Here is a 27,254-nt window from a genome sequence, read left to right on the forward strand (position 1 = left end):
CATTTTTGAGGCACGTTTTGCAGGGTGCAAAATGTCACTCTCCGAAAGACAGGAAGTCCCACACAAGGCAGAAATGCTTGTTCTGAATGCTGCAGCAGGGGGGCGGAGCTGCCGATAGTATCTGCCGATATCGATGATTAATTTGAGCACGACTGCTAAAAAAGTTGCAGTTCCCAGAACTTTAATGAAGACAGTAGAAAGCATTGAATTTAAGACGTCGTAGCAAAGTACAACAACAGCGTCTGTCTCAATAAGATTGTGATGTAACGGGTCCTAGTTAACAGATTAAAGGGAGACATGTTACAGAAAATGAGCCGGGCCAGAGTGTGTAATGATGATTGTACCTGCTGCTGAAGTTTACAATAAATTTCCAGTAAGCAAGTATACAGTTTTAACCATCCACTCATTAAAGTTACGTCTGTAACGGGCTCGAATGAAACAGAGTCAGGTGAAATGTTAATTTATCCATTTGATTTGTCATTTATATGAATGTTGCTTTGTTATCTGCATGCATAACTATATTTATTCTCTGTAAAATGTGTTTTATAATCATATTTTTGCACGTCTGAAACAAATTAATTCAGTTTACATTACTTCTTACAGGATTTTTTTTTTCATTTTTTGTACATTTGAGTTCTTGGTCTATCTTTTGGAACCATCATGTCTAATGTGATGTAGCAGTGCAAGGAAAAAGCTTGAATAGAATACAGTGGTGTGATAAGGGTCCCACTGTAAGCAAGAACTGTGGTCCTCCCGTTGTTGTTTTGCTTGTGACATACTTGTGTGCACGTCAAGGAAGTGTTATTTTCAGAAACTTTTCACTGTCTGAACAGATTTGTCGGTGAAAAAACAGTTTGTATGTTTTCTTTCAGTTAAAAATAAAATTGTGTAAACTGCCTGTGAGATGGACAAGAAAACAACATCTTACACTGCAGACTAAAACATGAGACATACAGTACATGCCAGGCTGTGGTGGTGCAAATGTGACATTGATTTGCTGAGACTTTTGTTTAGCATTGAACTTCTTGTGGCACTGATTGCTTCAGAAAAGGCAGGCGGAGTGTCAGAATTTTGTGTTTTTGAGCAATGCTTCTTGGCTTGTCCCAAAGAGGTAACAGGGGAATTGAACACCATTTTCAAAGCTGTTCAAAAGTTACCTCAAGTATTAAAAATGTAGCAAGTAAGCCACTCCTTCCTAAGTGCATTTAAACAGCAGTGTTGAGTGTTGTTCTTGGCAAAGCGATAGATGCCAAAATATCTTAAAATGTTAGTTATTTCCTTTGGAATGTTACCACGAGTGGAGCAAGTGGTAAAATACACATCACTGCAAAGGAAAACAAAGCAAAGATTGTAGCAAAAGTCAAATAATTCATGTTCCATGTGTCTTTTTGTGTTTGTGGCGACTGCGGTGAAGTGATTGTGTGTTTTTCTTGCCTCAGGTAGTCCCTGCGACACAGGATGAGGTTGGCTTTCGTATAAAGGGTGGAGCCCACCTCCCCAAGGCGGCAGTCACAGCAGGCACATTTGAGACAGTCCTCATGCCAGTATTTGTCCAGGGCCTTGAGCAGGTAGCGGTCTTTAATCTTGCGATTGCAGCCAGCGCACCCCTTCTGTTTCCCTTTGGGCTGGACGGAGAGCATCGGCACACCTGGAGTGATAAGGAGACAAACAACCATGCGTGATTTACGGCCACGGGAACCCGGGTGACTTTTCATGTTCTCTTTTCGATAAGGTGGCTGCTTCTGCTGGCGTCTAAGCATGGACTCGCGTGCAGCCACAGCACACCGTGCCGACCTGCTTCATATGCATTAAAGAAAACAGTCTTCCATGTAGATAAACACACAGGTCACATTGGACTGCAAAGCCCTTGCTTGAGAACATGCTGTAACAACAAAGTTACATGATGATTTGCGGCAGTGAAAAAGCACAATACATTATACATCCAATATGGGATGTATTTTGCTTATTGTGGTACTTACAGCAGGCCGGGTAGTGCATTAGTTACCATTTCATCAAGCTCATTTCACTCAACTGTCCAGAGCTGTAAAAGCTCCTCTTGGGCTTTGTTTGGTATAGATTAACATTAACCTTTTAAAAAGCCTCTGACCGCAAAACACGCTGCTACCAGACCCTAGTGAGATATGTTATGGCCTAAGTGCCTTTTAGCATACACTCACTCTACTTCATACACACACACACAGACCACAAACGCACACTCGCAGCACTACAGCCTTTACACGTATCTGCGCTCATGTGTCTGCAATGAGCGGCTCCAAAGTTACCAAACTCGCAAATTGCCCTGGTGTCACGCAGGTCCCCTTTAAGTAAGCCTTTTAGCCTCCTAAAGGACAAATAAAGTCCATTTAATAACTGCACTAAACACTAATAGTCTATGTGTGGTTGACATTTGTGTTCGTACTAAAAGCCCCCCTCAGGCCACTGCTGGTACCAAGGCAGGGGCGTGCAGCTCCCCTCTGCAGCACTAACAGGTCTGCCACAGCTGAGAGCACCACACAACAGCTCTTAAGACACTCTCTCACACACTGAGCTATTGATCTGTCTAAAAGAACACACAGTGGACGCCACTTGCCACTCTCATTCAAAACACATTCTCAACCCACCCCACTACTGCCCAAAAAACTGGACACGCTGCATCCCAGAAGGGGGGTAACATTTGGTGTGTGCACGTATCCACCTATAAAGGTCGAGACGTGTTACATCAAGTTCTGTGTGAAATGTCACTGTTTTTATGCTTAAAAGAAGACCATGTGTCTACTGTTCAACTGGTATGTAGCCAGTCCGCTTCAATGTGTCCATTCAACAATACAATTACCAACTTTTCTTTATATTCTTTATCTCTGTACTCCAAATCACTAGTGTCATTAGTGTCATTACTTCATTCAAGAAGGTCCGACTCTAACCAAAACGGATGCTAACTGAATCAACTGTTCCCATCAGAAATAATGTCAATCCAATTAATCCTTTCCGGAAAGCCAAAAATGTTAACACAGAGCAAGTTATTATAGTTTTACAATTCTAGCTTTACATGCAGAAAACAATTTGAAATGCAATAAATTAGGGTTGGGTGATATATTGATATTTTTACAATATCAATGACAATATCAAAACCAACCATATTTTGGATATCGAAATAGACTGAATTTGCGCTGAATCCATCATGAAGGAGAGAGGAGGGGCGGAGGAGAAGCCCGGAGGCTCAGTTGAAGTTAACAGGCTACCGTCTATGCAATGGAAGAAGTCAGCAAGGAATAAGCAGTAACTCTGTAATATGAAGGTACTTGGTTATTTTTGGAAGTCAATAGTATTTTTCACGTCAATAACCCAAAATGAAGTCAAAGAATGTTGATAAAAAAGGTGAAAATTTAATTGAATTATATTCAGGAAATAACTCAAGCCAAAATCGGAAAATTAGTCTTAGCTTCTTTGTTAGAAACTAAGGACGATTTGTAATAAAAATAAATTAAGAACATAGTTGGACTCGCACAATGTGTATTAATCACAAGATCACAAGACCAGCGCTGTATTGGGCGCTACCTAGAAAATGTACAAAATGAAGCAAGTCAATTTTTAAAAATCATGCTAACTGGGGCGGACGCTAACCAAGGTTCCACTGTACATTGTTCGTAGTAACGGTCCTAAACCCAGACAGCAAATAAGCATGTCTACACGATGAGAATAACTGAACTGTATTATGCTATTTAAGGGTGTCACGAGACGATCCACAAGGTTGGATCTCTGCAAATGAGACCAGATTTTAACTTTACTTGTAAGAAAAGTACAGTGAAAAATATTTTACAAATATATTACAATATGTTACATTGTACTAATATAATTTCTACCGGCCCTCTCTCCATAAACAGAAACAACAAGACTATAGAACTGATAAAAGGGCTCACTCCTTTCATACTGTTGTTCTACAGTACAAATCATAAAGGTGCTGAAACCAATGCACAGAGTGAACTCTCTCCCTGTCTATTTGAAAACAGACACACATGCACATAGCAATTCTGCAGAGGCTGGCAAAATGATTAAGTTCATTTTAATTTTATTGTGCGATTAATTGATTAATTAATCGTCCTAGATGTCGATCTCCTCACTTTCCAATGAATAAACAAAGTATTGCAAAACAAAAAATTAAGCAGATGAGCGTATGGAGGGATAGAGACATGCTAACTATTTTCCATGGTGTGTTTTGTAGCTACGGTACATCTTCATTCTTGTTTAGCTGAAAACTATTTGGGCCTCAATTAATTGCCGCCTTTGCTGTTTGATGGCAAGTAACGATATCCAATATGCCTTCATTGTCCCAACACGCAACAAAACCTCACCCACATGAACCCTAGCTCAATATATCTTATAACTGATCAGATTCAGAGCTAACATTACATATACACAAATGGGCTCTTCCTTAAACAGTCATATTTTCTACAGGGTTGTATCCAATACAATATGCATGGAATCGGGGTTCGCACATCTACCAGGAGATTTTAGCATGTTCTGTTTTTCTGTACTCCAGCCTTTTCACACATTCCAAAAACATTAATTTGAGGTTAATTAGACTCTAAATTGCCCTTATAGTAAGTGTAAATGTGAGTGAGAATGGTTACCCATGACCCTAATAGGGAAAAACGGTGTACAAAATGGATGGATCTGTAGTAGAGGTGGAATAAATAGAATAAAGCTATTAGCTTCAAGGCTTTACATGTCAGTATGTGGTGTGGTTGGTGTTGAGACATCTTCCTTTATTAGATGTGAAAAATAAAGACTAATTGGTGTAGTTCTGCAGTGGGAACCATTGATTAGAGTCCGGCCTTCTCTCCATCACACCCTACCCGAAATGGACCCCTTGAAGTTGCCATATTAGGATCAGAAAAACCTGCTATAAATACCAATGTTTGGTGTAAATGAAGCTAAAAAGCTTCGAATTCAAGGCACAGTGGCTAAGGGCAGTGTCTTCTACCTGCATTTCATGGCTTGTTAGGGGAGCTCTCTGCAGGTATGCCAACTGTTCTCGCCTGACAGGCTTCCACAGAACTACAGAGCAGTCATAATGAGGAGAGAGAAAATGTGTGTGTGTGTGTACACGCACGTGCCTCAGAGTCTTTTGAAAAAGAAAACATTTATCCCTTGGGGATCACAAAACTCTTTAATTTGCCTTTCATGACACCTAATTAGGAATTTCATTCAAAATCTTTGCTTTAAATAAGATAACTAATTATACAAAAAGGTCGTTCTTCCACCTCTGGAGAACTACTCCTAATTGGTTGAGACCACCTCACACTCCTGAAACATAGCACATGTGCTGTTTTACATCCTGCTTGAAAAGACCAATCCTTCCAAAGATTAACCTATCTCGGAATGCCTGGATGCTGCCTCCTTTTTAAAGCCCTGCTCAGCTCATCAAAGAAAAACACTAACTGTGACTTTAGTTTTTGCACTCGGTCGCACATTCATTTTGTCTTGAAACTGCCACAGTTCTTTAGATGTCTCAACTGAGCCATCGTGAACAGAGAATTTTGTAGGAAATCTGACAAAATGTTAAAGGCTATAGTACACTGGGGTTATTTTTCAGCAACATGAGTATGATGAGATCTGTATGCACGCAAGCTTGCATCGATACACTAAAAAAAAAAAAAAACAATGGCTCCTTCCATGTTTGAATAATAGACAAGCAACCAGTTGCCAAATCCACTGGTATCAATGACCTTTCATTGTCATTTTGTGTCACAAAAGGAATCCATTGCATTTCATTCTCAAACAAGAGATACAGTTTACCCATCCGAGTAGAGTAAGAGAGAACTTATCCGTACTGAGAAGGAATTAAAATGCTATTAGTAGTGTGTGCAAAAGGCCTGTCATCGCTCTCTTCCCGTATCCATCCACTTCCTTTAAGATGATATCTTTTAACAATATGTACTGTAACTTTTTCTTTGCCCAAGCAGTCTGTCAGAGCATGTATTTTTCCATTACAGTGATAGCATCCGATTTTCTGTTACCCTTTTTAGACATTACAGCTATCACCAAATCACAGTATATTTTTTTGATATATTAAAGGATTTAAAGGAAAATACGCTTCATGGACGCACTCATGCAAAAGTTATAAAGTGCAGATATAAAATGATCACACAGGCATGGTGAGACCTGCATTAACCTAGAGGTGCTTGAGGCATCACGTAGGTGCAAAAGATGTATGTTTCTTACAATAATCTCACAATATGTTTTTTCAAAATTAGATAGCAAGTCCTGTCATGGCACACTCCGCAAGATATGCTGACAGCAAATTATTTTAATTAAAACATCACTTTTGATGCTTTTTTTTCAACATTTTCTGAATAAGTGTGAGAGGTCCAATGATAGTATGATGGCCAAAATCTAGTCTTCATGCTGGAATTTAAAAGTTCTTTCAGTCGGGGTGTCACAAGATCTCTTGAGATTAAAACATGACAATAATTCATGTTTGGAAAAAAGCAGTTTCTCCAGAAAAGGCCAGACAGAGACTATGACGGATGTCATCACTACTGTGAATAGTAATGAATAATAACATACGTTATATGGAAATGCCAGTGTATGATGCAGGATTGGAATCACTTTAAGTGATTTGCGTTCACTATAAACCTTGCAATCCAAACTATAATTGGGTTTCTTGAGTGGGTGAGACTGTTCATCAGAGTCCATCAGCTGCCATGAAGGTAATGTCCAGGCAGAAGCTGTAGTAAGTTTGATCAAACTTTACATATTTACATCTTCTTGGTATCGTTTTATTTTATTTTTACATATGGTGCTTATTTTATATATAGGTGGGAGAATACAATAGTGCAGCTATATGAGCTATAATGCTAACATTACACTACAGCAACATCATGCTAGGTTAACCTATTTGCTGAAGAACAACACAATAATAAAAAAACAGACCCGCTACTAATGACGAAAAGTTGGCAGAACTCAAGGCTTAATTTTAAGATGTGCGGCAAAACCTTTTCTTCTTTCTAGTTTTTTTTTTCAAAAAGGCGGGTTACAGGTATGACAGTGTTTCCTGACGTCTTATCCCTTTAAGTTGTGCGTCATATTTGTTGATTTGTGTTTGTTAGACTTTTAGGTAGTTGTCTGGATTGCTTCATGTGAAAAGTGACTTAGTGACCATCAAATTGACTCTGACTACTTGTAAGTCATGTTCCCACCTAATATGTTAAACGTTGAAATTACTTTGGAATCAACTGACGAGCCGGATTCAAACACTTGGACGGCCGGATGTGGGCCCCAGACTATAGTTTGCTCACCACTGCTTTAGCGACACATATTAATTTCATTAAACAGTCAATTTTGCATAATAGGAATGTTTTTTTTTTTACTAATTGTATTGCCTTACTTTTGTTGTAGAATATTCTACTACAATGAGACAAAGCAACATTAGATATGCTGAAATATGCAAATATCTAGCATCTTAATGACAACCAACCTGATAAGTAAATTGGCACAGTAATTGCTGAATAATTTACTGTTAATTGGCTTTTTTTTAGTGATGAACTAATGAATCATTTGTGGCTGTCTTTTTTTTTGCACGCCTCATTGTGCACACAGTACAATTGAAAGGAAATGGATGCAGAGACTCAATATCCTCCTACACTTGATCCCAGTAGAACATCTGCTCTTTACGTCACTCACCCTTAATGGCAGAGGGGACAGTTGCCTCTGATTGTATGTTTTGTTAAAGGCCCTTTTTGATCAATTAAAAGCCACGATGTGATGCGCCCTGTGCCAGTTCACAGGGAGTTAAAGGATCTTGATGAGAATCACTCAGCCTTCCTGACACATGGGGAGGGAGGTGGTCTTTCAAGGAGGAGGTGGAAGCCGGCCCCCGGGTGGGCTTTCTCCCAGGGGCCCCCGATAATTCCTCACCGCAGCTGCAGCAAATATGAGCCACACGCATGGAGATGCTGAAGGAAATTAGATGCTATAGGTTACAAAGTGGGTGCATGCAGCCGAAACAAAGTGCATTTGTCATCATTATCTTGAACATCTCTCACCTCAACGTACTCCTAAATAAGATGTCAACCACACATTGATGGCCAACTGCTGCTTGATATTACTCAACCACCAACCCATTTTAGAATAAATAGTTAACACATTGCAAAATCATAGTGACAATTTAGAACAGGGGCTATATTTTTTGTAGCTCTTTGTCCTTGGAGTCAAAGATATGTCTGCAAAACAAAATTCATCCATGGGCCCAAGTGACTGCAATACCAGCCTTAATGGGGAGCTCATGCAGATGTCTTGCCATTGTGTGCATGAATCAGCCCCTTTCATTCAGCTTCTGTCATTGCTGTAATTGAGCCCATGGACACGTTTCTCTACTGCCAAGACAAAAACACAAGACATCTGTTAATAATATCGGCTGCAAAACACATGGCAGTTGAAAGCAGCCTGATGAGTGCGTTTGCAATGATAAGTCAAATAAAGCGCACTGATTCACCACATGATTCATGTTCCTATCCTTGGATGGAGTCAAAGAACAGAAATGCGTGAACACACGGAGGCAATCACACACTATTAAATTAGGCAGCTTTTTTTTTTTTTTTTTTTTACAGGGCCCGAGTCAATATTACATTTCATACTTAGTGTGTTTTTTCTAATGCTACCCTGTGAGAGCCCTCTATGTTACTGTACGGCGAGTTACATTTCCAGATGGTACTGCATGAATGCTGGGGTCTGTGAGGTGATTTCTGGGACTGTATGCATGCTATGATTACAACATAATTAACACCCACAGTAAGTGGGAGCGAGCAGACAGGGCTTGTGCGGATGAGGAGGGGACTGTTCATTAACAAGATGCACTCTCTCAAACTTTGCAGCTTGCTGTGGCTAATAAGCCCCGGTGAAACGGAGCCCAGCCGTCCCTCGCATTGACCCTGGCACTGCCTGGGATAAGGGAAGGTTTTGTCTCCTGGAATAATTGCTCTTTTCACATGTTACAAGTGTCCTGACCCCCACTGTCTGCAGCCACTTTTCCTACCATAATTACTCCTGATCCGCTCCAAATGAGTCAGCCGCATTAGGGCTGCAATAACACTGGCCCAGCTTCAAGCGCGGCATGGGGAGTCTCAGCAGAGCAGCCTGGAACAGGACTGCCTTTTCTCCCAGCTCACGGTCATTTCCATCACGTCAGAGGTGCATTTCTTACACTTGAAGTCAGCACGGAGGCCCTGGGCCCTTTTTCTGAGGCTTACAGGCGGCATTGTTAGCTCCTGGTGCCCACGACTAACTGAGGTTTGGCTGCAAACTCCATCCCAATTAGGAGGGAGAACTTCATTAGGGTGTTTTTTTTCCACACTTTTCAGCCCCCTCTTATTTTTAATTTATTCACATGGGGTTAATTAAAAGAAATGTATCACAGAGATATGCAACAGTTTTCTAATTAAATCCATTGCTGAATTTTTCCCCTTTTTAAAAGACATGAAACTGGCATTTTCCAAATTATTACAGAAGGCAACTTGTTCCAACACTTGGTTGCTCAGTAGAAGGGGAAGATTATGGCAAGCAAGGTGAGCTGTCAGGAATTAGATGAGAGATGGCACATGAAGCTGAGAATGAGGGAAGAAGATGAATGATGAGCCCAAGAAAGGAGGCAAAACATTTATGCACATCCAGACAGATAAATGACTTGAGAACTTTTGAAAGATAATCATAAAGCACTGCATCTTAGAAATGAAATGTTGGATTAGTCTGCATTTAGTCTTGATCTGAGATTTTATCATTTTTGTACAACCAATACAGTGAAAACATATTGGCAAATCTTTGACAAAAAAAAATATTTTAAAAGTTACTACCACATTTACTGTTACTTCCACCTTTCTGGAGAAGTACAAACACTTTTTCGTCATTAAAAATGCATTTGGGGAGAAATTAAATGTAGCTTTCTAAAGTTTGTGTCACTCATGAGGTCAGGAAGTAGTGTTCCAAATCCTCTCCACTTCCCAGCAATTACCGCACACTTATTATTCCCAAGGAAATGCTAGGAGACAGGTGTGTCATTCAGGGTCCTCAATGTGTCAAAAATGGGTTTCGGGGGGTGGGGGGGACTCCACTGTGGTACACTGAGGGAAGCACTTTAATCCTGAATAATGCAGATTCCCCACAGGGGGCAGTTATTTAACTGCACGGACTTCTAATGTCACTCAAACACGTACTCGCACACCTGATGGGGTAAATAATGAGAGAGAGCTTCCTTGGGTGAACGTTTAAGAAGATCTTCACGAAGACTCGGGGTGACGTCATATTAGACAGAATAGCCCGTGTCTCCTCTAAAGACACCGACTTCGCGATGACCTTGTTTAAGATTTGCACTGACTAGCCTGGTAGAAGAGAGTAGACCTAGCGTGGTACTGCTCCATGCGTGTTTCTTAACATGTTTTATTTTGTGCAATGTGTGCCAATATCATTTTAAAGGGGACATGTTATGCTAATTTCCCAAGCCTTTGTATTGAGTTGTGGACTCAAGCAGCTACACAGCTACACCCACACAGAAAACTTTCTAGAGCTTCCAGAATCTGCACCGATTCCAGCTGTAATTCATTGGATTTGTGTTTCCCGCCTAAATTATGTTTTAATATATTCCACCCACGGCCCACATCCGGCACGTCCACTCCACTGTGATTGGTCACACTCCCAAACTACTTCTTGACTACTGTGAACAACACTTGCTAATTCAGTGGGTAAGGAGTTGATAAATGAATACAATCTTTGCGGAGCTCATGAGCTAACTGGAGACCCCTGACTTAGCGTGTATGAACTCAAAGAGTAGGCACTGCTGGTACTGCCCCAACCTCGCCTGCCCGAGAAGGAGCACTCATTGTCGCACAGGAACTCAGGAGAACCGGGACGCAAGGGGGATGTGTCCATTTCAGCTGCCCGAGGAGGAGCATTCATTGTCGGACACACTTTGTCAGAGGCACCGCTGGTGCCGTGGAGCTCAGAAGCCGGACGTGAGGGTGCCGCCTTTACTAACTGCAGAAAATCTTGGCTCAACATCGGTAGTGGAAATGTGGTCATTACCCATTTTTTTGCGGGACTAGACAGTCCAGACAGTTCTCTCCACCTTCGTGGTCCAATATTAATGCACCTTTCCCGGCGAGAGCACGCTGCTTCTAGGTTCAACAACAATTTGGCGGATATTTCACGTTTGTGTTCACAAAAACAGTCCCATGAGAAATGGCGTTGACAGATGAAAATATTTTTCTCTTGCTGAGAATAACCAACTATAATAATTTCTGCCAGAGCTTGTTTCATAAAGCAAAGCAGAGCTTGAGGAAACAGAGTTTGGGGCAGAGAGCGTATTGCGCCTACAGCCACGCCCACATAAGGAGGCCTGCTCCTCTGTGACATCACAAAAGAAACGTTTTGCAACACCCTCTGCAGCAGAGCTTTTTGAGCCAATCCCAAACTTCTTTCGGGCTCACTTCCAAATGTCCAAACCTCATTATCTAAAACTTTGGCATTGTCTCACTACATTTAGTTAGCTCAGATACACGTCATATATGAGCAAAAAAGTGACTGCAGTGTGAACATAGTTGGACTCTTATAATCACTAGCCACAAAAAGTCTACAAAAAAAATCTACAACTCAAGATAATTGGGACACAGGTAAGCATCATGCTATTGGTATTTGTTGTCTTGGAGGTCTTGGAGCTGGTCTGTGGGTTGAGTTTGACTGTTCTCACCATCTTTCACGTCTGCTTAGCTGAGATTTTTCTTGGCCTGCCACTCCGGGCCTTAACTACAACTGTGCCCATGGTCTTCCATTTTCTCACCATGTTCCTCACAGTGGAACCTGACAATCTGAAATCTCTGCGCTAGCTTTTTGTATCCTACCCCTAAACCATGATGTTGAACAATCTTTGCCGCCATGTCATTTGTTTTGAGGCTACCATGTTGTCACCCTACAGAGATGCAAAGAGGAGAACAACTTGGCCACCTTAAATACCCTTTCTCAGGATTGGCTCGTTATTGGAAATAGATCAGGGGTCAATGAGCGTACCAAACAAATGTTGTGTTTCAATAATTAGTGATAAAGGTATTCAACTTCATTTCACTTCTCAAATATCATTGTGTTTGTCTGCTAACTGAAACTGCTGATCTGAACAACCACTGATCTATAAAGGAAAATCTGGGGTGCCTAAACCTTTTCATACCACTGTATCTACTCCAGTTGGCCAATGGGTTAATAAGACGACTTCAAATTTACCACTTTCCCACTAGGTTGAGCAACTACAGTGTACTTGTCATTCACTTGCCAAATACATGAGGAAAAAACAGAATGACAAAATTCTCCTACAGGCAGAATTTCTGAGGAATAATCTGTCATGGATCTCCTTAAAGTGTACCTAATATTGTGTCCAGTCGCAAATGAATCCAATCAAAACCAAATAGTGTTAGAATGGAGTGGAAGGGGTCTACATTCTTGTTTTAGAAAAGATTCCAATGGGAATATGTGTGCTTTGTGATCATTTGCATACAGATTTGCTGTTGCAAATATGATGTGTTTAGCGCTGATTAAATCAGCAACTTCAATATCCAAACCCTAGTAGACGAGCTTTAACATAGTCAGAACTACCATCTTAATCACAATTTTTAATTAGATGTTTGAGATTTGATTTAGTGAAGGTCATCCTATGAGATTAGTTCTCAGCATGTTTGCTTTTATTTGAGCGACAGCACCCCGGGGTTTTGTATTTACCAAGAAGATGGCTGTATAATTTAATAAAAGTAGCATCCCAGAGTTTTCATCACTTTAATTCTCATTAGAAATCATCTACAGTTTAGAGCAAGTGATTCCACCATGTGTCAGTCTTGATTTGAATGAATTCATACGCCATTTTGTTTGTCAAAATGTAATGACATGTAAAGGTCAGCATGCTGTGTTTACTTTAACTCAGTGATAGGTTCATGGCCGCAAATTATCTCATGAAAACTCAGTTACTAAGGAGAGGAAAAAAAACATGCTGCTGTCTGGTATGCCAAATTAGTAAGTCTTCACACATAATATACAGACAGACGTATACTGACACGCTTCTTAATCACATGGACAAATACCTTTGTCTATATAGTCGGCATACTGAAAATATCATACTAAAAATGCCTCATATAAGCTATGTGAGAGAGTTGAGGAGTGAATTCCAACACCCCTACTTTCAGCATCTAGAAGCTATCTGAATGGTCTGAACTCCTGCTTCTATGGCAGTAATGCATTGTGATTACGTATCAAGACTCTTAGGTTCATTCATTCATTCATTTTCTACCGCTTATCCTCACGAGGGTCACAGACATTCTGGAGCCTATCCCAGCTGTCTTCTGGCGAGAGGCGGGGTATACCCTGTACTGGTCGCCAGCCAATCACAGGGCACATATAGACAAACAACCATTCACACTCACATTCATACCTATGGACAATTTGGAGCCGCCAATTAACCTAGCATGTTTTTGGAATGTGGGAAGAAACCCGAGTTGACTTGTGAGGGAGCTGCCAATCCTCCCTCACTGATCAGGTGTATGCCCCACCTACACACTGTCATGTTTCTATTTGTGTATATAGCTGGCTTTTGTTATTTACGCATATATTCTGGTTAGTAATTTAACTATATTTGTTTGCTATTTAAGTTGTTAATTGCTTTAGTTTAGTTTTTTTCATTTAGAAGTAATTGGTTTAGTTCCTAATGTCTCATCAGTTTCTCCTTTCTTTGAGGTGATTGGTCGGGGCACAAGCATGGAGGCGCACGCATGTGAGTGCAGGCCAGAGGCTGATCACCTTGATTGGACTCTCCCAAGTGTCACCTGGAGGAGGGGGGGTTAACTGGGTAGTTGTTGGGTACTCTAAGTTGTTAAATGTAATCTAGTGTTTACAATGTATATAGAAAGTGAAACTTCAGTGTGGTACTATTGAAAGGTTTTTGTAACATAAAAGGGTGTTATAAATGTAAATATGGTACCTTTTAGACATATTGCATCACCCTCTCATTGGGGAATTTTGGTTGGCCCTTCACGGGTAAAAGGGGCTGGGTCAATGGTTGGTGGGGAGGCCTGTTGTGTGTGTGCGCGCTGGGGGGGGGAATGCTGTTGCACGGTCTGGTAAAATAAACTGAAAGAGCTCTCAAGCCAATGGTCTGGTGTGCATTTCAGAGACTATGGCTATCCCGGGCTAGTAAGAGGCCATTTTTTCCAACTTAAAATCTTGAATGACTCTTAGGTTGTTTCTTGAAAATCCATTCTTTCCATCAGCTACATCTGGAAATTCCAAGCTAAAATGAAGTTTTGAAAGTTTTCACTGAAAGTTTTCTACGTATATGACTATATGAGATTATCTGGTGTAAGCTATTTGCTTTTTATTAGACTCCACTGGTGTGTATTTTGTCTCTTTAGCTTTTTCAAGGCACCAGAAAGAAGGAGTGGATACTTTTTCCAGACAGTGTATACATGTATGCTGTGCTAAAGAGTCATTGCAGATAATGTGCAACAGGCAAACAAGCAAGGTGCCTTCAGATACGTCCGTGTGTCTGTGGATGCATCAGTACAATAATTATTTCCTATACAAAGAGCAAAACAGCAGCTGACAGGCACTGTATAGGAAATAATCCATACTGCGGCTCTACCTGATATCGATAAGTAACACTCTTTTTTTTGTAACTAACAATGGCTAGCTCATACCTTTTCAGTGGAGGATTTTGTGCAACATCGACATTTCTCCTGAGCATGTCTGTGTTTGCTTCAGATCATGCTGTTATACACCTGCCTCCTACTACACGGTATAATTGCACTTTAAAGTAAGTCATCATTCATCTTCCCATGTCAACAAAGGCAGTTTGTTACTTCCGCCAGCTGCACACTATGACTGGTAAGATTAAGCAAAAAAAAAAAACTACCATGGAACTTTGAGGAGGGATATTACTGTACATGAGCCAAGAAAACAACATTACTGTACATTTGGGAGTTTGTCTTATTGGTGTGAAAACCAATCCACAGATGTGCCTTCTATCATTTAAGTTTAATAACTGCAGAACAAGTATAGAATTGACCCTTCTGCATACTCTATGGTTTCACTTGTGGACAGTATGGAGGTCTACTGAGTGCCCTTGTTTAATCCTGTGTTTGTCAAACCACAGAAACCGTCACCGCTCTCAATCAAAGCGCCGGTGTAATAAAAAGTGGACAGTGACAACATGAATTGCAGTCGTCAGCCAAAAGTGGAGGTCGAACAATGGCCGCTGAAGGCCTCTCCCAAAGATCTGCTACACATTGATGACACCAGGCCTAACATGGAACCTGAGGAAATAATAAGCTGGATGCTCTTACATCTCAAGAGTGCATAATTGAGTTTTAGCATCTCCCTGATGAGTGCAGCCGTATGCATTGAAGGCGGGCGGACGGGCGGGCGTTAAGGCGGACGGACGCACTCACTAACACGTGTCTCATTTGAGTCTCTTTGAATTCATCCAAGATTGTGGGGAAATGATACACATCTTGCATACTTCAGGATGTGAAACATCAGATGTGATGGGGATGAAGAGGTTTAATGGTGACAGAGGAAATTATCCCTGGTGAGAACTGAGCGGAATTAAACGCATACTGCTCAAAAGAGGGTGCCTGTGTCGTTGCCTACCCAGCTGACAGTTTTAGGATACGAGTGTCACAACACTGAGCATGGACCTGCAAAGCCAGTACAGAAAAGGCTAATTATGACATTTGCTGTGCATCAGAGTCATTATTTTGTTAAGTAAATTGTCTTTTTTCTTCACAGCCAGAACGCGAAAGAGTTAATGCAGAATGTGATGCAAGTTGCAGAGGGGGGAAAAATATTAAAAACTGTTGGTGACTTGTTTGTAATATTGTTCAGGCCCAAGAGCTCACAAACCTGATGTAATTTCAATATTTGAAATGGGCAAGTTTAATTTTGAAGTAAGAGCAAACCAATAAGCTGAGAAAATAGCAAACACCAGAGAGCAAATTACATTCCAGTGGAAAAGTGAAAAGACTTAAGGAACATATAAAAGTAATCTCCAACTGGAAATTAGAAATCAACCCAGAGAAACCAAATAACAGAAAAGAAATATTACTGTCCACTTTCTGAATCAATATAACATCGCTACAAGACAGTATTACCATGGTAACATCGGTAAAGAATGAAGCAATTCTTATTATTTCAAAATAAAAATGTGAGCCCCGAGCCCAAGGTTTATTACGGCAGCTGACAGATCACCGGTCTGTGTTCATCTGAAGGATTGCTTTTCAATCACACGCTTTATGAGTGTACACATTTTCCTGGACAGTGTGATAAGGGAGCCGTAAATTAACTAGCGCGAGGGAACCAGAAACTTATCAGTTGCTGGAGGATTTGGCTTCTGCTTAAGGTCAGCGTACAGTTAATATGCAGCGCTGACAGAGTGGCTGTATATTTACGTACACATGCACATTCGTTGGGGATGTTTACCTGCATATTAGGCAGTTTTAGAAAGGATTAGGGCCCTGTCATTTTTACATGTGCTGCACGGAATTTGACCTTTGTATTTAGCTGCAGGGGACACATTTGCACAAGTTTAGTGCCTTGCTTAAAAGCGCCACAGCTGTGGGTTGAGGGGAATAGAGTATGGGGCTTTGCAGTGACAGGTCACACTCCTCCATGGTTGTCCTCACGCTGACTCTGAGAATACACTCATTGCTTAACAGGAGAGGAAATATAAACAGCTACTAATGCTAGAATTAATTAGTTTCTATTTGATCCAATGTTATAACAAATGTTGACAGTCATTAGGCAGGACTTTTCTAAGAGAACCTGATGCCTGCCAAAGAAACATGCATTGCTGTGGTGCCAGTATCCACTTGGAATTGTGTAGGCGACATTAGGACCCGAATATAAACACTGAATATAAATGCACAAAAACACGTATGAGTAATTGAGGAACTATTTAAGAGAAGTCATCCTGCGGCCACCCCAAAAAATCCCCTCCTTCCATGTGCACACTTACTCGTGCAAGCCCTGAGCGGATACATTAGGCGAGAAGGTTGAATTGACAAGCCTATAACTTTACAGCCAATAAACGTTAAGAGGCACAATAATGAGTGAGACCAGATCGTAGCAGTTCTGTTGCCAACCCGGGCCAAACGGCGGAAGGCGCTGGTCGGGTCCAGCAAATAAAGGGTGAAGCTTTTAGGCAATGAGCAGCAGGTGATCTCAGCTTTTCTGCAAGTCCTAATGCTCCTAAAAGCCACTCTCCCTGGTTCTGTAATTGGGCATCAGTAGTTAATGTAGTATTGACTGCATTACATGCTCTTGTGCATCCTTTCCCACTAATGCCATTTGCATCACCTTGTACATTTACCATATTGCTTAGCCAATAACTGTTAAAAGCAATCCGACTCATGAATCATATAAGGAACTTTTAGCCAGACATTCAAAGCAGACAATAAACAGTTCAGTTAATTTGGGTACATTAGCAGCACAACATGGATGCAGCCAGAGAGGCCAATTTATGTCTTTGCCACAAAATCTATTGGGTTCTTTATGCGTAAGTGAAAGGATGCACTGCTAAAAGATAGGAAATATCCATTTTCAAACATAAGTAATGGGCTCCAAATGCATCCATTACTGGGAGAGGATAAGCCCTAAAATGCGCAAAAGCCTTTATATGCAGTACTTGGTGAAATAACACAAATTATAGTTATCTATGGAGTCATCACAGCAGGTGGTCAGCAAAAGGAGACTTTTAAAAAGTGTCAGGAGCAAGAAAAACTTCATTGGAGATGCCAAAGTGCTCTTCCCATGCATATATGGTGTCTGCTAGAATATTAAAAGCATGCCATATTAATGGATTTTAATGCATTCACACTACACTGAGCATCATTTAGACCTGTGGACCAGCGTGTGATAAATGCACTGCACGTCTCCACGTCAGCTTCAATCCAAAATGGAACGTCATTAGAGAGGCGAGTTTGATTTAAATTTAAATTAATTAGATTGCCTCGCCCATTAACCCAAATACATTGGAATAGATAAGTAATGCAAGTGGGCCTATTTGGAATGGGAAAAGTGAGTCAAGGCTGTGCGGCGTTATCCATAATTTGCAATCAAGTTAAAAGCACTCTGCTGTCATGTGCCATCCCGGAGAGGATGTCAGAGGCTGCCTGCCTCTTAACAACTTCACCCAGGCAAAAAGCACTTAGGAGGAGACTTGGAGCTCTGCACATCAAGTGTAAATAAACAGTCCATTCTCTTTGTGCATTTGTGAGTGCAGCTTGGCGTGGGTGCACCTCAACTTCGGGGTGCAGGTGGGGGATACAATACATAAGCACAACATCCGTTTGGAGTAAAAACAACAAATCTGGGTTGACTTGCTGTTGTTTTAGGCTCAGGGATGCTATAAAAGATGTAAATGTAATGTTACAAGGGAGCGGTGGAAGTGTCCACAATGTGACATCCAAGAAACGGAGACGTTACTCACCCTCTTCCTTGTCCAGCACCATCGTCCTGAGGAACGAGGAGTCCTTCCCCGGCCGATCCGTCCTTGGCTCCAGGAGGCTGCGCGGCTCGGTCCGCTCGGAGCTTCTCACTGGAAACGTCTTTCCTGTACTACAAGGTGCGGGATACGGCGAAATCTTCACGCTTAAATGAGTCACCTTTCTGTAATAATGCCAATAATTGTTGCTACGTTGACTACCCTGACTGACGTGGCCGGATTCGCGTTTCCACACTTGAGCTGCACACGGAATAAATAAACCCCAAACCGCTTTGAATGACTTCCATGCGAATAAAGAAAAGAAAAGACGGCGTAAATCTCGACTAAAATGTGCCGTGAGGTGCGCACTGGAGGCGGATAAGGCGCGCACACCGAGCCGGGCTGAGCTCTTTCTCTTCTCCTGGATGTTAATGCTCGTCCCCTCTCGCTCTCATTTGCTCCGAGACGACAACTACATTCAAACAAATCCAATTGCAAATGTGACAAAGTGCCGAGCTTTGCCCACTCCCGCCGCCTCTCTGCCCGCGTCTGTGCGCGTCCTGCTTCGCTCTGCGCAATAAATGCGCCGCGCACGCTTCTTTGCAGCGACCCAAGGATTCCCCTGTTAATTAAATCAATTCATTATGCTCAGATCTGATTAGCAGCCCTTCCCCCCTCTTTGAATCAATTATTCAATACACAAACATAATTGCTTGTGCCAGAGGTGTCTAAGTATTAGCTTATTTAACTCCAAGGACACTAATTACCCCTAGGGCAAGGGAACTTTTCTCATTAATTCTGACAAAACACAAAAGCACAGCTAAGGGAAAGAGAAAGTGCGCGCGTGTGTGTGTGTGCGTGATAGAGAGCATGCACACGCGCGTAAGGTTGTATTGATGCGTGTGTGCGTGAGCGCGTGCACGTCAAGGAGAGCGAGAACGAGAGAGAGAGAGAGAGAGAGAGAGAGATGCTGCTCCATTGTACACAATGAGATGCTTTTCATTGTGCTCAACTCTTTACTTTTCTTGCGGAAGTTGATAGAAATAAAGTGTCTAATTGTGTGGTCTACTTAGCAGTTAATTAGCGTCCGGACAGTTCTATCATACATGCTGCACAGATACACACAACAGATGGGCTGCCTTTTTGATTAGTGCCTAGATAGGAGGTTCGCTTTCAAATCTGGTAATATAATTGTTGCCTGTTATTTGCCAAGATGAAAGTGTTGCTGTTGCATGGTGAGGCCTTAAATAGCAGCACTTTCACTTGCCCTGCAGAGACTGTTAACCAATTAATGGTGAGATCCAAGAAAGATTAGCCATTTAGGAGAGCGGGGAGGAATAGAGCGACAAGAATGTTAGTTTGTCAGCAGCCAGCAGGCCGTCTATGGTGTGAGCTTGCTCAGTCTGTCCATGCCTTCTGTTACATTTTGCACCACATATTTTAAGCTATACACACACTATCAAGATCTACACTACGCACACAAAGAAGCCATCCTTTCCAAAAAATAAAAAATAAAAAGGACTGCAAACTTTTTCTGTTTGTTTTTGGGGCACTGCTGAAAGCCTTGCTGCCATTTACAAGGCATGGGACCATATTTGGGAACTTAAGTAAGTGACCCTTCATGACTCACTGTAGGCTACAACACAGCAACACAGTCATGTTAACAAATTAGGACATTGTGAGCTAACTCATCCACTCGCCAACCACCGCAAATGGATAACAAACTACGTTGTGTCAAACTCAGGCCCAGGGGCCAAATCTGGCCCACACTGCAATTTCATCTGGCCCACTGAACTGTTTGGAAAATAGCATTGAGTTGGCCCACCTAGCGGACCTAATCAAACAAAGTCCTTACAGTGATATGCATAATTAAGTGATTCCATTGGTAGAAACTACTATTCTAAATAACAATATTGTATATACAGTGTTCCCTGGCTACATCGCGGTTCATTTTTCGTGGGCTCTGAACGTTGTATTGTGTTCTGCATCCTGATTGGTTAAAGGACTGTAGACCATTGTCAATTTGTGTCCTCCGTGCCTTCCTGTGCAGTACAAAATGCATAAATGTTTGCTCTCTAGCACTGTTTGCGAGTTTTATCCCCGACATCACCCACAATGTCAACAAAATGTTCCCTCAAAGGCAAGTGCGGTTGCACCCAAAAGGAGATGGAGGGAGAAGAACTTGCAGCTGTAAGGCGCCATTACCGAAGGAGGAGGGAAGGTGTAATACATAGACATACTGTATATGGGAAAATACCACAACAGGAGCAATATGTTATAACGAGGATACAAAAACGCACATTTTGAGAAAATGAAAGGCTTTTAAGTGAGCCTTATAGTGCAGGAAATACGATACACAAAATGTATGTGATTGGTATTGGTATCAGTATCGGCCGATTTCACTCATGGATTATCGGGATGAGATGAACCTTGATCGGCTGATACACTCAGTGTTACCACCACAGTAAGGCTGTCATATGTTTCACTCACCCGGGACATATAGTATGTGGGCAGTACGAAGAGTAGTGGCGTCCTAAGCCACCCAGGTGCATTAATTTTGGATACCCTATGCCTCTCTGCGTCCACGGAGATGAGGAGAACCACAGTGTTGGCCGGGAGAAGCCGCCTGCTCTAACCGAGAAAGGTGCATTAATGTCGGACATTTATTCATCATAAAACAACACAACATTTAGTATTTTGTTGATATTTTATATGTATATTTAATGTAACTGTATGTCTTGATCAGTGGATATGGCTCTTATGATTGTGTTGTCATGGTTGCAACCCGCCATTAAATCTGGTGGCACTACGTACATTACTGTGTGTAAAGTTTACGTAACGTTACTTTAAAATTGCTGGATATTAAACATTATTTCTGGTGGATTTATCTCTGGACCCATAAGCACCACGATACAGTGGCACCTTTGAGTCATCATAGAGTCGTTCTCCTGGGTCCAGGTATGTCTACGATTTTAGATGTTACATTTCCTTTTTGTTTTCATTAATCATAACCGACTTTGCAATATTGGCAGTGTATTTATGGTGTTTATTCCAAGTCCGGTAATGTTTTACATTTGGTTATCGAATGAACTGTGATTGATGTTGCTCATTGAATTGTTTGCAATGGTCGAGACAGAGTTTGCAAATGCAGAGAATGGTGGCTTTGTGGCATTTTTTGGTTGTTTGCTGTACTTTTTTGTGTCCTTATGATGGACGATTTCGGTACTAGCGTGATCTGAATTACATATTTACACAATTCAGTTATTACACAGTTACAGTTTCCGAGGGGAAACCTTGAATTCACAACCATTCTTAATAGGAGTGCCAGACTCAGACCAAAAGTCAAAATAATTTAACCGTACACTACTAAAAACGACAGCACTTAAACGTTTACACCTTGTCTGTACAAAGTAACACCTTAAGCAGGCATAAGACAGCCAAAAAAATAATGTAACTCTTTAAACTCCTCTTGGTTTCACATCTCCCAGATCTTTTTTGTTGATATAAAATACTACTAAAACAGAATACTACTACTAATAATAGAAAATAATCAAGAGGGGATTGATCGATTTTGGCCCAAACTGAAATTGCAACCAGAAGGGTGCATTACTATATTGTATATCGGCATTATATTGTATATCGTAAACTTGACATTGCATGCAAGGGGAACCGGGATAAAAGGTGTGCATGCTGCTCACTCATCTATTCATCAGTGACAATGAGACATTTTGTCAAAATCTAATCATTCTAACTACAATTTTTTAAGCCTGCATTATTGGGTCATGTCCTGTCATGTTCGCAACTTCAAACGAGCATCTGTGTGTGTGCACTCATGATGCATATGAGTGTGCTACATTCACCAGTTATGCTGGTTAAAAGGACAAGAAGGCAACACAAACACAAGTCAACACATGTGACACAGCTTAACACCACCACTGCATTGACTGGGAAATAAAAAAGGAGGGACATTCACATACTGTTTAATAATCTATTATTTTAACACAATGCCACCCACGAATGAAAAAGTTTGGACTCCACTCTCAGTAAATTCCTGCTACTGTGTTGCCTGTGCGATTATTTTTATGCCAAGTAGGAGAGCGCCTAGTAGTCGGGCCCAGCCTGAAAAAGCCACACGGGATCTCTCCCTCGTACCTGGCCTTCTTGGAGTTCATCAGGGGGGTGCCCCGCCTGTCGCCCAAAGACAGCTGGGATAGCATACCCGTGACCCTAATGAGGATAAGCGGCATAGAAAATGGATAGATGGACTTTCTATAGCGCTTATCCTCACTAAGGTCACGGGCATGCTAGAAGCTATCCCAGCTGTCTTCGGGCAAGAGGCAGTGTATACCCTGGACTGGTCGCCAGCCAATCACAGGGCAAATATAGACAAACAACCATTCACACTCATATTCATACCTATGGACAATTTGGAGTCGCCAATTAACCTAGCATGTTTTTGGAATGTGGGAGGAAACCGGAGTCCCTGGAGAAAACTCATACAGAACATGCATCTCCGCATGGAGATTCCCAAGCAGAGATTCCAACCCTGATCTTTCCGATCTCCTGACCATGTGGCCAACATGCTAACCATTCTGTCACAGTGAAGTCTATCAAATATGTAGCCTTGGAAAGCTACATTTGTTATAGAGTCTTTATACTTCACGGATAAAGTTTGTTCTTCAATCGTTGCCATTCTTCACTTTGCTGTGGCAGTCCTTGAACGCACCATAGCTGTGTGCTGTGTGAGACCCAAAAGTTTGTTTGGCCACGGAGGCTCAGTCTAATCCAACAGTCACTTTTATTACAAATCCTGGAGGAGAACGAGGTTGCGAGGTTAAATTAGGGACGTAAAGTAAAGCATTTTTTTCACTTACTACATTCGCTTCGTAACCTCTGTGAAAAGTGGGGATCTACACTATATGAAGAGTTTGATACTGAATTAGATGAATCCACTTTTTATTATTTTCTGGCGAGAAAATATTTTGAAATCGATAGATATCAAAAAGTTAAATACACATCTTGTAATGACGTACAGTAACTGTGTACAATGTAAAATTATTAAGTACAATGACTGCCTTATAAAGTGTCTGTCTTGGCTTTCTTGGTAAGTTCAACAGAAAGGGATAGTTAGGATTTTTAGGACATGACGTTGTATGACATTGGCTTCTCAAAACAATATGCGCTCAAAAGAGTAATGCATTTGAATGACAAAAATGCTTTTTTCTGCAAAATCAGACCTAACATATCGCTCTGCTTTACTTTCTCTGATATCATATTAAAGCAAGCTGTCCATTGTTGTGTATGTATATTAATATAAACATACACAAAACTGCATTTAACATAATAATCGTTACTAGCCTGTTTTATTTGCAGCTACTCCACTCATGCAGAAATATGAGATTTAATTCTTACAGTGGTCAGCCCATATAGAGAGCATTTGAGTTCTCGGGCCGTGGTGAGATTGGGTTGGCCCTGAAATCAATGGTCTGATCCCCGTCTGCCCGGCTTCCTGGCTGACATGCTTGACTTTTCATCTCCACGGTCACATAGATTGATGACTTATGACCAGGAGTGTATGTTTGCTGACCTCTAGCAAAGTGAGTGACACACAATTAATCCAATCACGCAGAAAAATGGAAAGGAACGGGGATCAACTTCAAATAGCCATCAGAAAAGCGGATGTGAAAAAGCCACACTATTAAGGCGATTCATAAAAGGGAATGAAAATGGCACGTGTGTGAAATGATGGGTTACAACACAGGAGTGAATGGTGAATTGACTACAATTACCTGACAAGTGCGGCAAATGTTGGAGTCAATATCATCGGAGACTATAAATTATGTCACAGAAGATGTTTAATGTATATTTGAGTCTCAGTGACATTTGAGTGAAGTGACATTTGGAGTGATGGCGCTAGCTGCTCACACCATGTATCTTGATACAGATCCTGTTTTTAGCACATTTCATGATATGGAGACATGGGCAGGTTGCATCGCGGCTCTCAATCAAGGCACTTGTCATTATAATAAATTGACCAGGTTACCTTTGCGCAAAGACATAACATTCACTATGATGCATGGCACATGTAGGCTGCGTCCCTGCTTGTCTCGGGTGCAAACCCTTTCCCACTCTACATCCAATAGTAGGGTCAGTGCATACTAGAAACAGGCCCCTGAGTGTGCTTCTCTGATACACAGTTAATTAAAATTCATTTCTGAGCATGCATTAGCCATGCCCGTCTATTTATGGGAGGCTCTCAAATGCAGCCACTACAAAACAGTGCTCTGTAATTAACCCCACATAATCAGATAGCGCACCAGTGTTGTGTTCCTGTTCGTCCTCCGGCACATGGCCATTGGACAGGGGGTTTCAGAGAAAGGATGAGCCCATTCTATAGTTCAGAATGGCTAAGCAGATTAAAACCTCATATCAAACATGATATTTACAGGCAAACCTCGGAGGAGAGTGCCCCTTTTATGTAGGATGGGGAGAGGCTTGGGGCTGGGCTTTTAAAGCCGTGTCCCTTAATTGTATTCTGGCTAAGTGGGATGAATGGTGCTTTTTAATCAGACCACTGATGGGCCTGCATGCTGTAAAAGTATAGAGATGGTGTCTGATAGTGAAGATGTTGAATAATATGCTTTTAGTGCCCATTTTCCAATGCATTATGTTGCAACATTGGAATAAAAGTTTTTAAAAGAACCAAGGCTTCTTTGGTTTTTGTTTTGAAGTGTAATCAGGATACAATTTCCCACTAAGAGAGGAGAAATAGCCTCCTAAATAAAAGGTGCACTGGATGTCAGAGCCTTTATTTACTCTCAAGTCAAGGTTCAGCTCCTCCTAGTGGCTGATCTGTGCAATGTTTCACCACAGATGGGCTTGACAGCAGAGGTTTAGCACACCCCATAATAAATTGTAACCACTTTTTATTCCACTCCTTGTAGTGAGGTGGTGGGTGGCAAAAAAGAGTAAGTGAAATCTCTCTGATGTAACCTGACAGGCTAGCCATATAGGAAGTAATCCAGACTCTATAAGCCCCCGCTGTTCAAGTCATTCTAGTCAATTTGAATTTCATGTCCAATCAAATGGAGACAAGGTGTCATTTGGTGGGCAGGGAAGAGGGGAAGAGTGAATCCCTTTTCCCAAACAGTTAATCCAACTTTAATCCCAGTCATTAGGAATTAGACATGCAGAGCTGTCCGGCCGTGCCTCTAAATTACAATCAAACGGTTAGCAATTACACAAATTATTGATGGTAGATTTTTTTTTCAACTTGCAAATTAAGGCTATTAAGGAAGGCTCCTTTTTAATGCAAAAGTGACTAATTAAGCAGCGGATGGGAAATCTGCTGCCCAGATATCAAAAAAGTTCTCAGCACACATTGCAGAAACACAAGGGAACCAATTAGTTTAATTATCAAAACAGCTAATTAAAATTGCACAGTTCCTAATTAGTTCTTTGCTTTTGCCTCTAATTGACAGCATGGAGATAAATGGGCTGCCGATGGAAATGGGGAGAGAAGAAAAACAGGAGAAACTTCGGCGGAATATTTATGCTGACTTTATCTCCGTCTGTGTGGCAGCCCTTGAAAGTGGAAAATTAATGACCTTAATTCCCAAACTGTTTTTCCTCTAACGGTGCTCCCCTCTGCGCTCCCGGTGCATGCTCCTTTGTATGGGCCTGCCACCCTGCCAACTGCTGGAATGGGAAAAAGGGGGGTACTCGGGGGCGGGTAGGAGCCACGATTCTCCTCCTAATGTGACAGCTCCTACTGAACAATGGAGGGAGATGAAAGAATAGAGCAGATGTAACCACTGGGAGCGTTGCATCATGGGACTCTGTTGGACTTTTTTTTTTTTTTTTTCTTTTTTAAGCGCTTCTGTCATCAATGAGAACACTAATTTGTCCCACGAATTGTGCCCGGAAGACAGATAAAAGCATTTGATGTCCCAGAACTAGCTTTAATTTGAATTCTAAATGAATTAAAGCGTTGACCATCTGCACCTGAAAGTTTCCACAAGCATTTGTTGTTAATGTTGCTACGAAGCGCTGCCATACATTGTTCTACACTGTAAACTGAAAATGTACTTGTACCTTACAACCCGTGTTGTCTTTTTTTCCCTGCAACAAACCAACCATACCACACATAATCCTTGTGACATGCACCTTCTGTTGGCACATTATTAGATAGAGATCAACTAATCAGTTTACGTTTCGAACTGTGTTAAAATGTAAATGACATTAATGCACAAATGATGCATCAAACCACACAGATAGGCCACACCAGAGACCACATAATGTCAGGATCATTCAGTTAGGGCCTTGTACATGCAGTGTTAATGGACTATGATTTCCCCTGCTCTGGTTCTAATCAAGTGTTCTACGTCAGGCAGCCGGCGTAAGTGCAAGAGAAAGGCTTTTTGCAAAGCTCCATTAAAGCCAGTGAGGTAATAGCGGCCTTTTGCATGTCTTTTGTCTCATCTAGTGGAAAGGGCATCTTGTGCCATGTGCGTTTTAACATTTGGCTGAACTCCCTGTTGAAAATGACTAGATATTAACCTACCCGCGATCTATACAGGCAGAAATTGTTCGCCTGAAGAGATGTCGGCGTTGAAAATGTGATGCGAATCCGCACCTTGTCCATTTTAAAATTACATCCCACAGTGGCGCTGACTTGAAGCCACTGCCGGTGACCTAACACACACAAACACACATTGAGCACTAATTGATTGCCTTGTGTTTTATTTATGGTGCA

At 41.5% G+C, this 27,254-nt stretch overlaps 1 protein-coding gene across 1 annotated transcript in view; it reads right to left on the reverse strand.

Moving 5' to 3' along the window:
- The window catches only part of lmo1 (LIM domain only 1), a 32,661-nt gene extending 13,376 nt beyond the window's left edge, over window positions 1-19,285 (reverse strand). The window contains exons 1-2 of the mRNA XM_058089274.1: window positions 18,506-19,285; window positions 1,435-1,648 (exon numbers count right to left, since the gene is read on the reverse strand). Of these exons, the coding sequence (XP_057945257.1) occupies window positions 1,435-1,648; window positions 18,506-18,527 (236 nt within the window). The 5' untranslated portion in view covers window positions 18,528-19,285. The remainder of the gene's footprint in view (window positions 1-1,434; window positions 1,649-18,505) is intronic.
- Window positions 19,286-27,254: the final 7,969 nt, after the last annotated feature.

Source organism: Doryrhamphus excisus, chromosome 12 (genome assembly GCF_030265055.1).
Source record: "Doryrhamphus excisus isolate RoL2022-K1 chromosome 12, RoL_Dexc_1.0, whole genome shotgun sequence".
Classification (NCBI taxonomy): Eukaryota; Metazoa; Chordata; class Actinopteri; order Syngnathiformes; family Syngnathidae; genus Doryrhamphus; species Doryrhamphus excisus.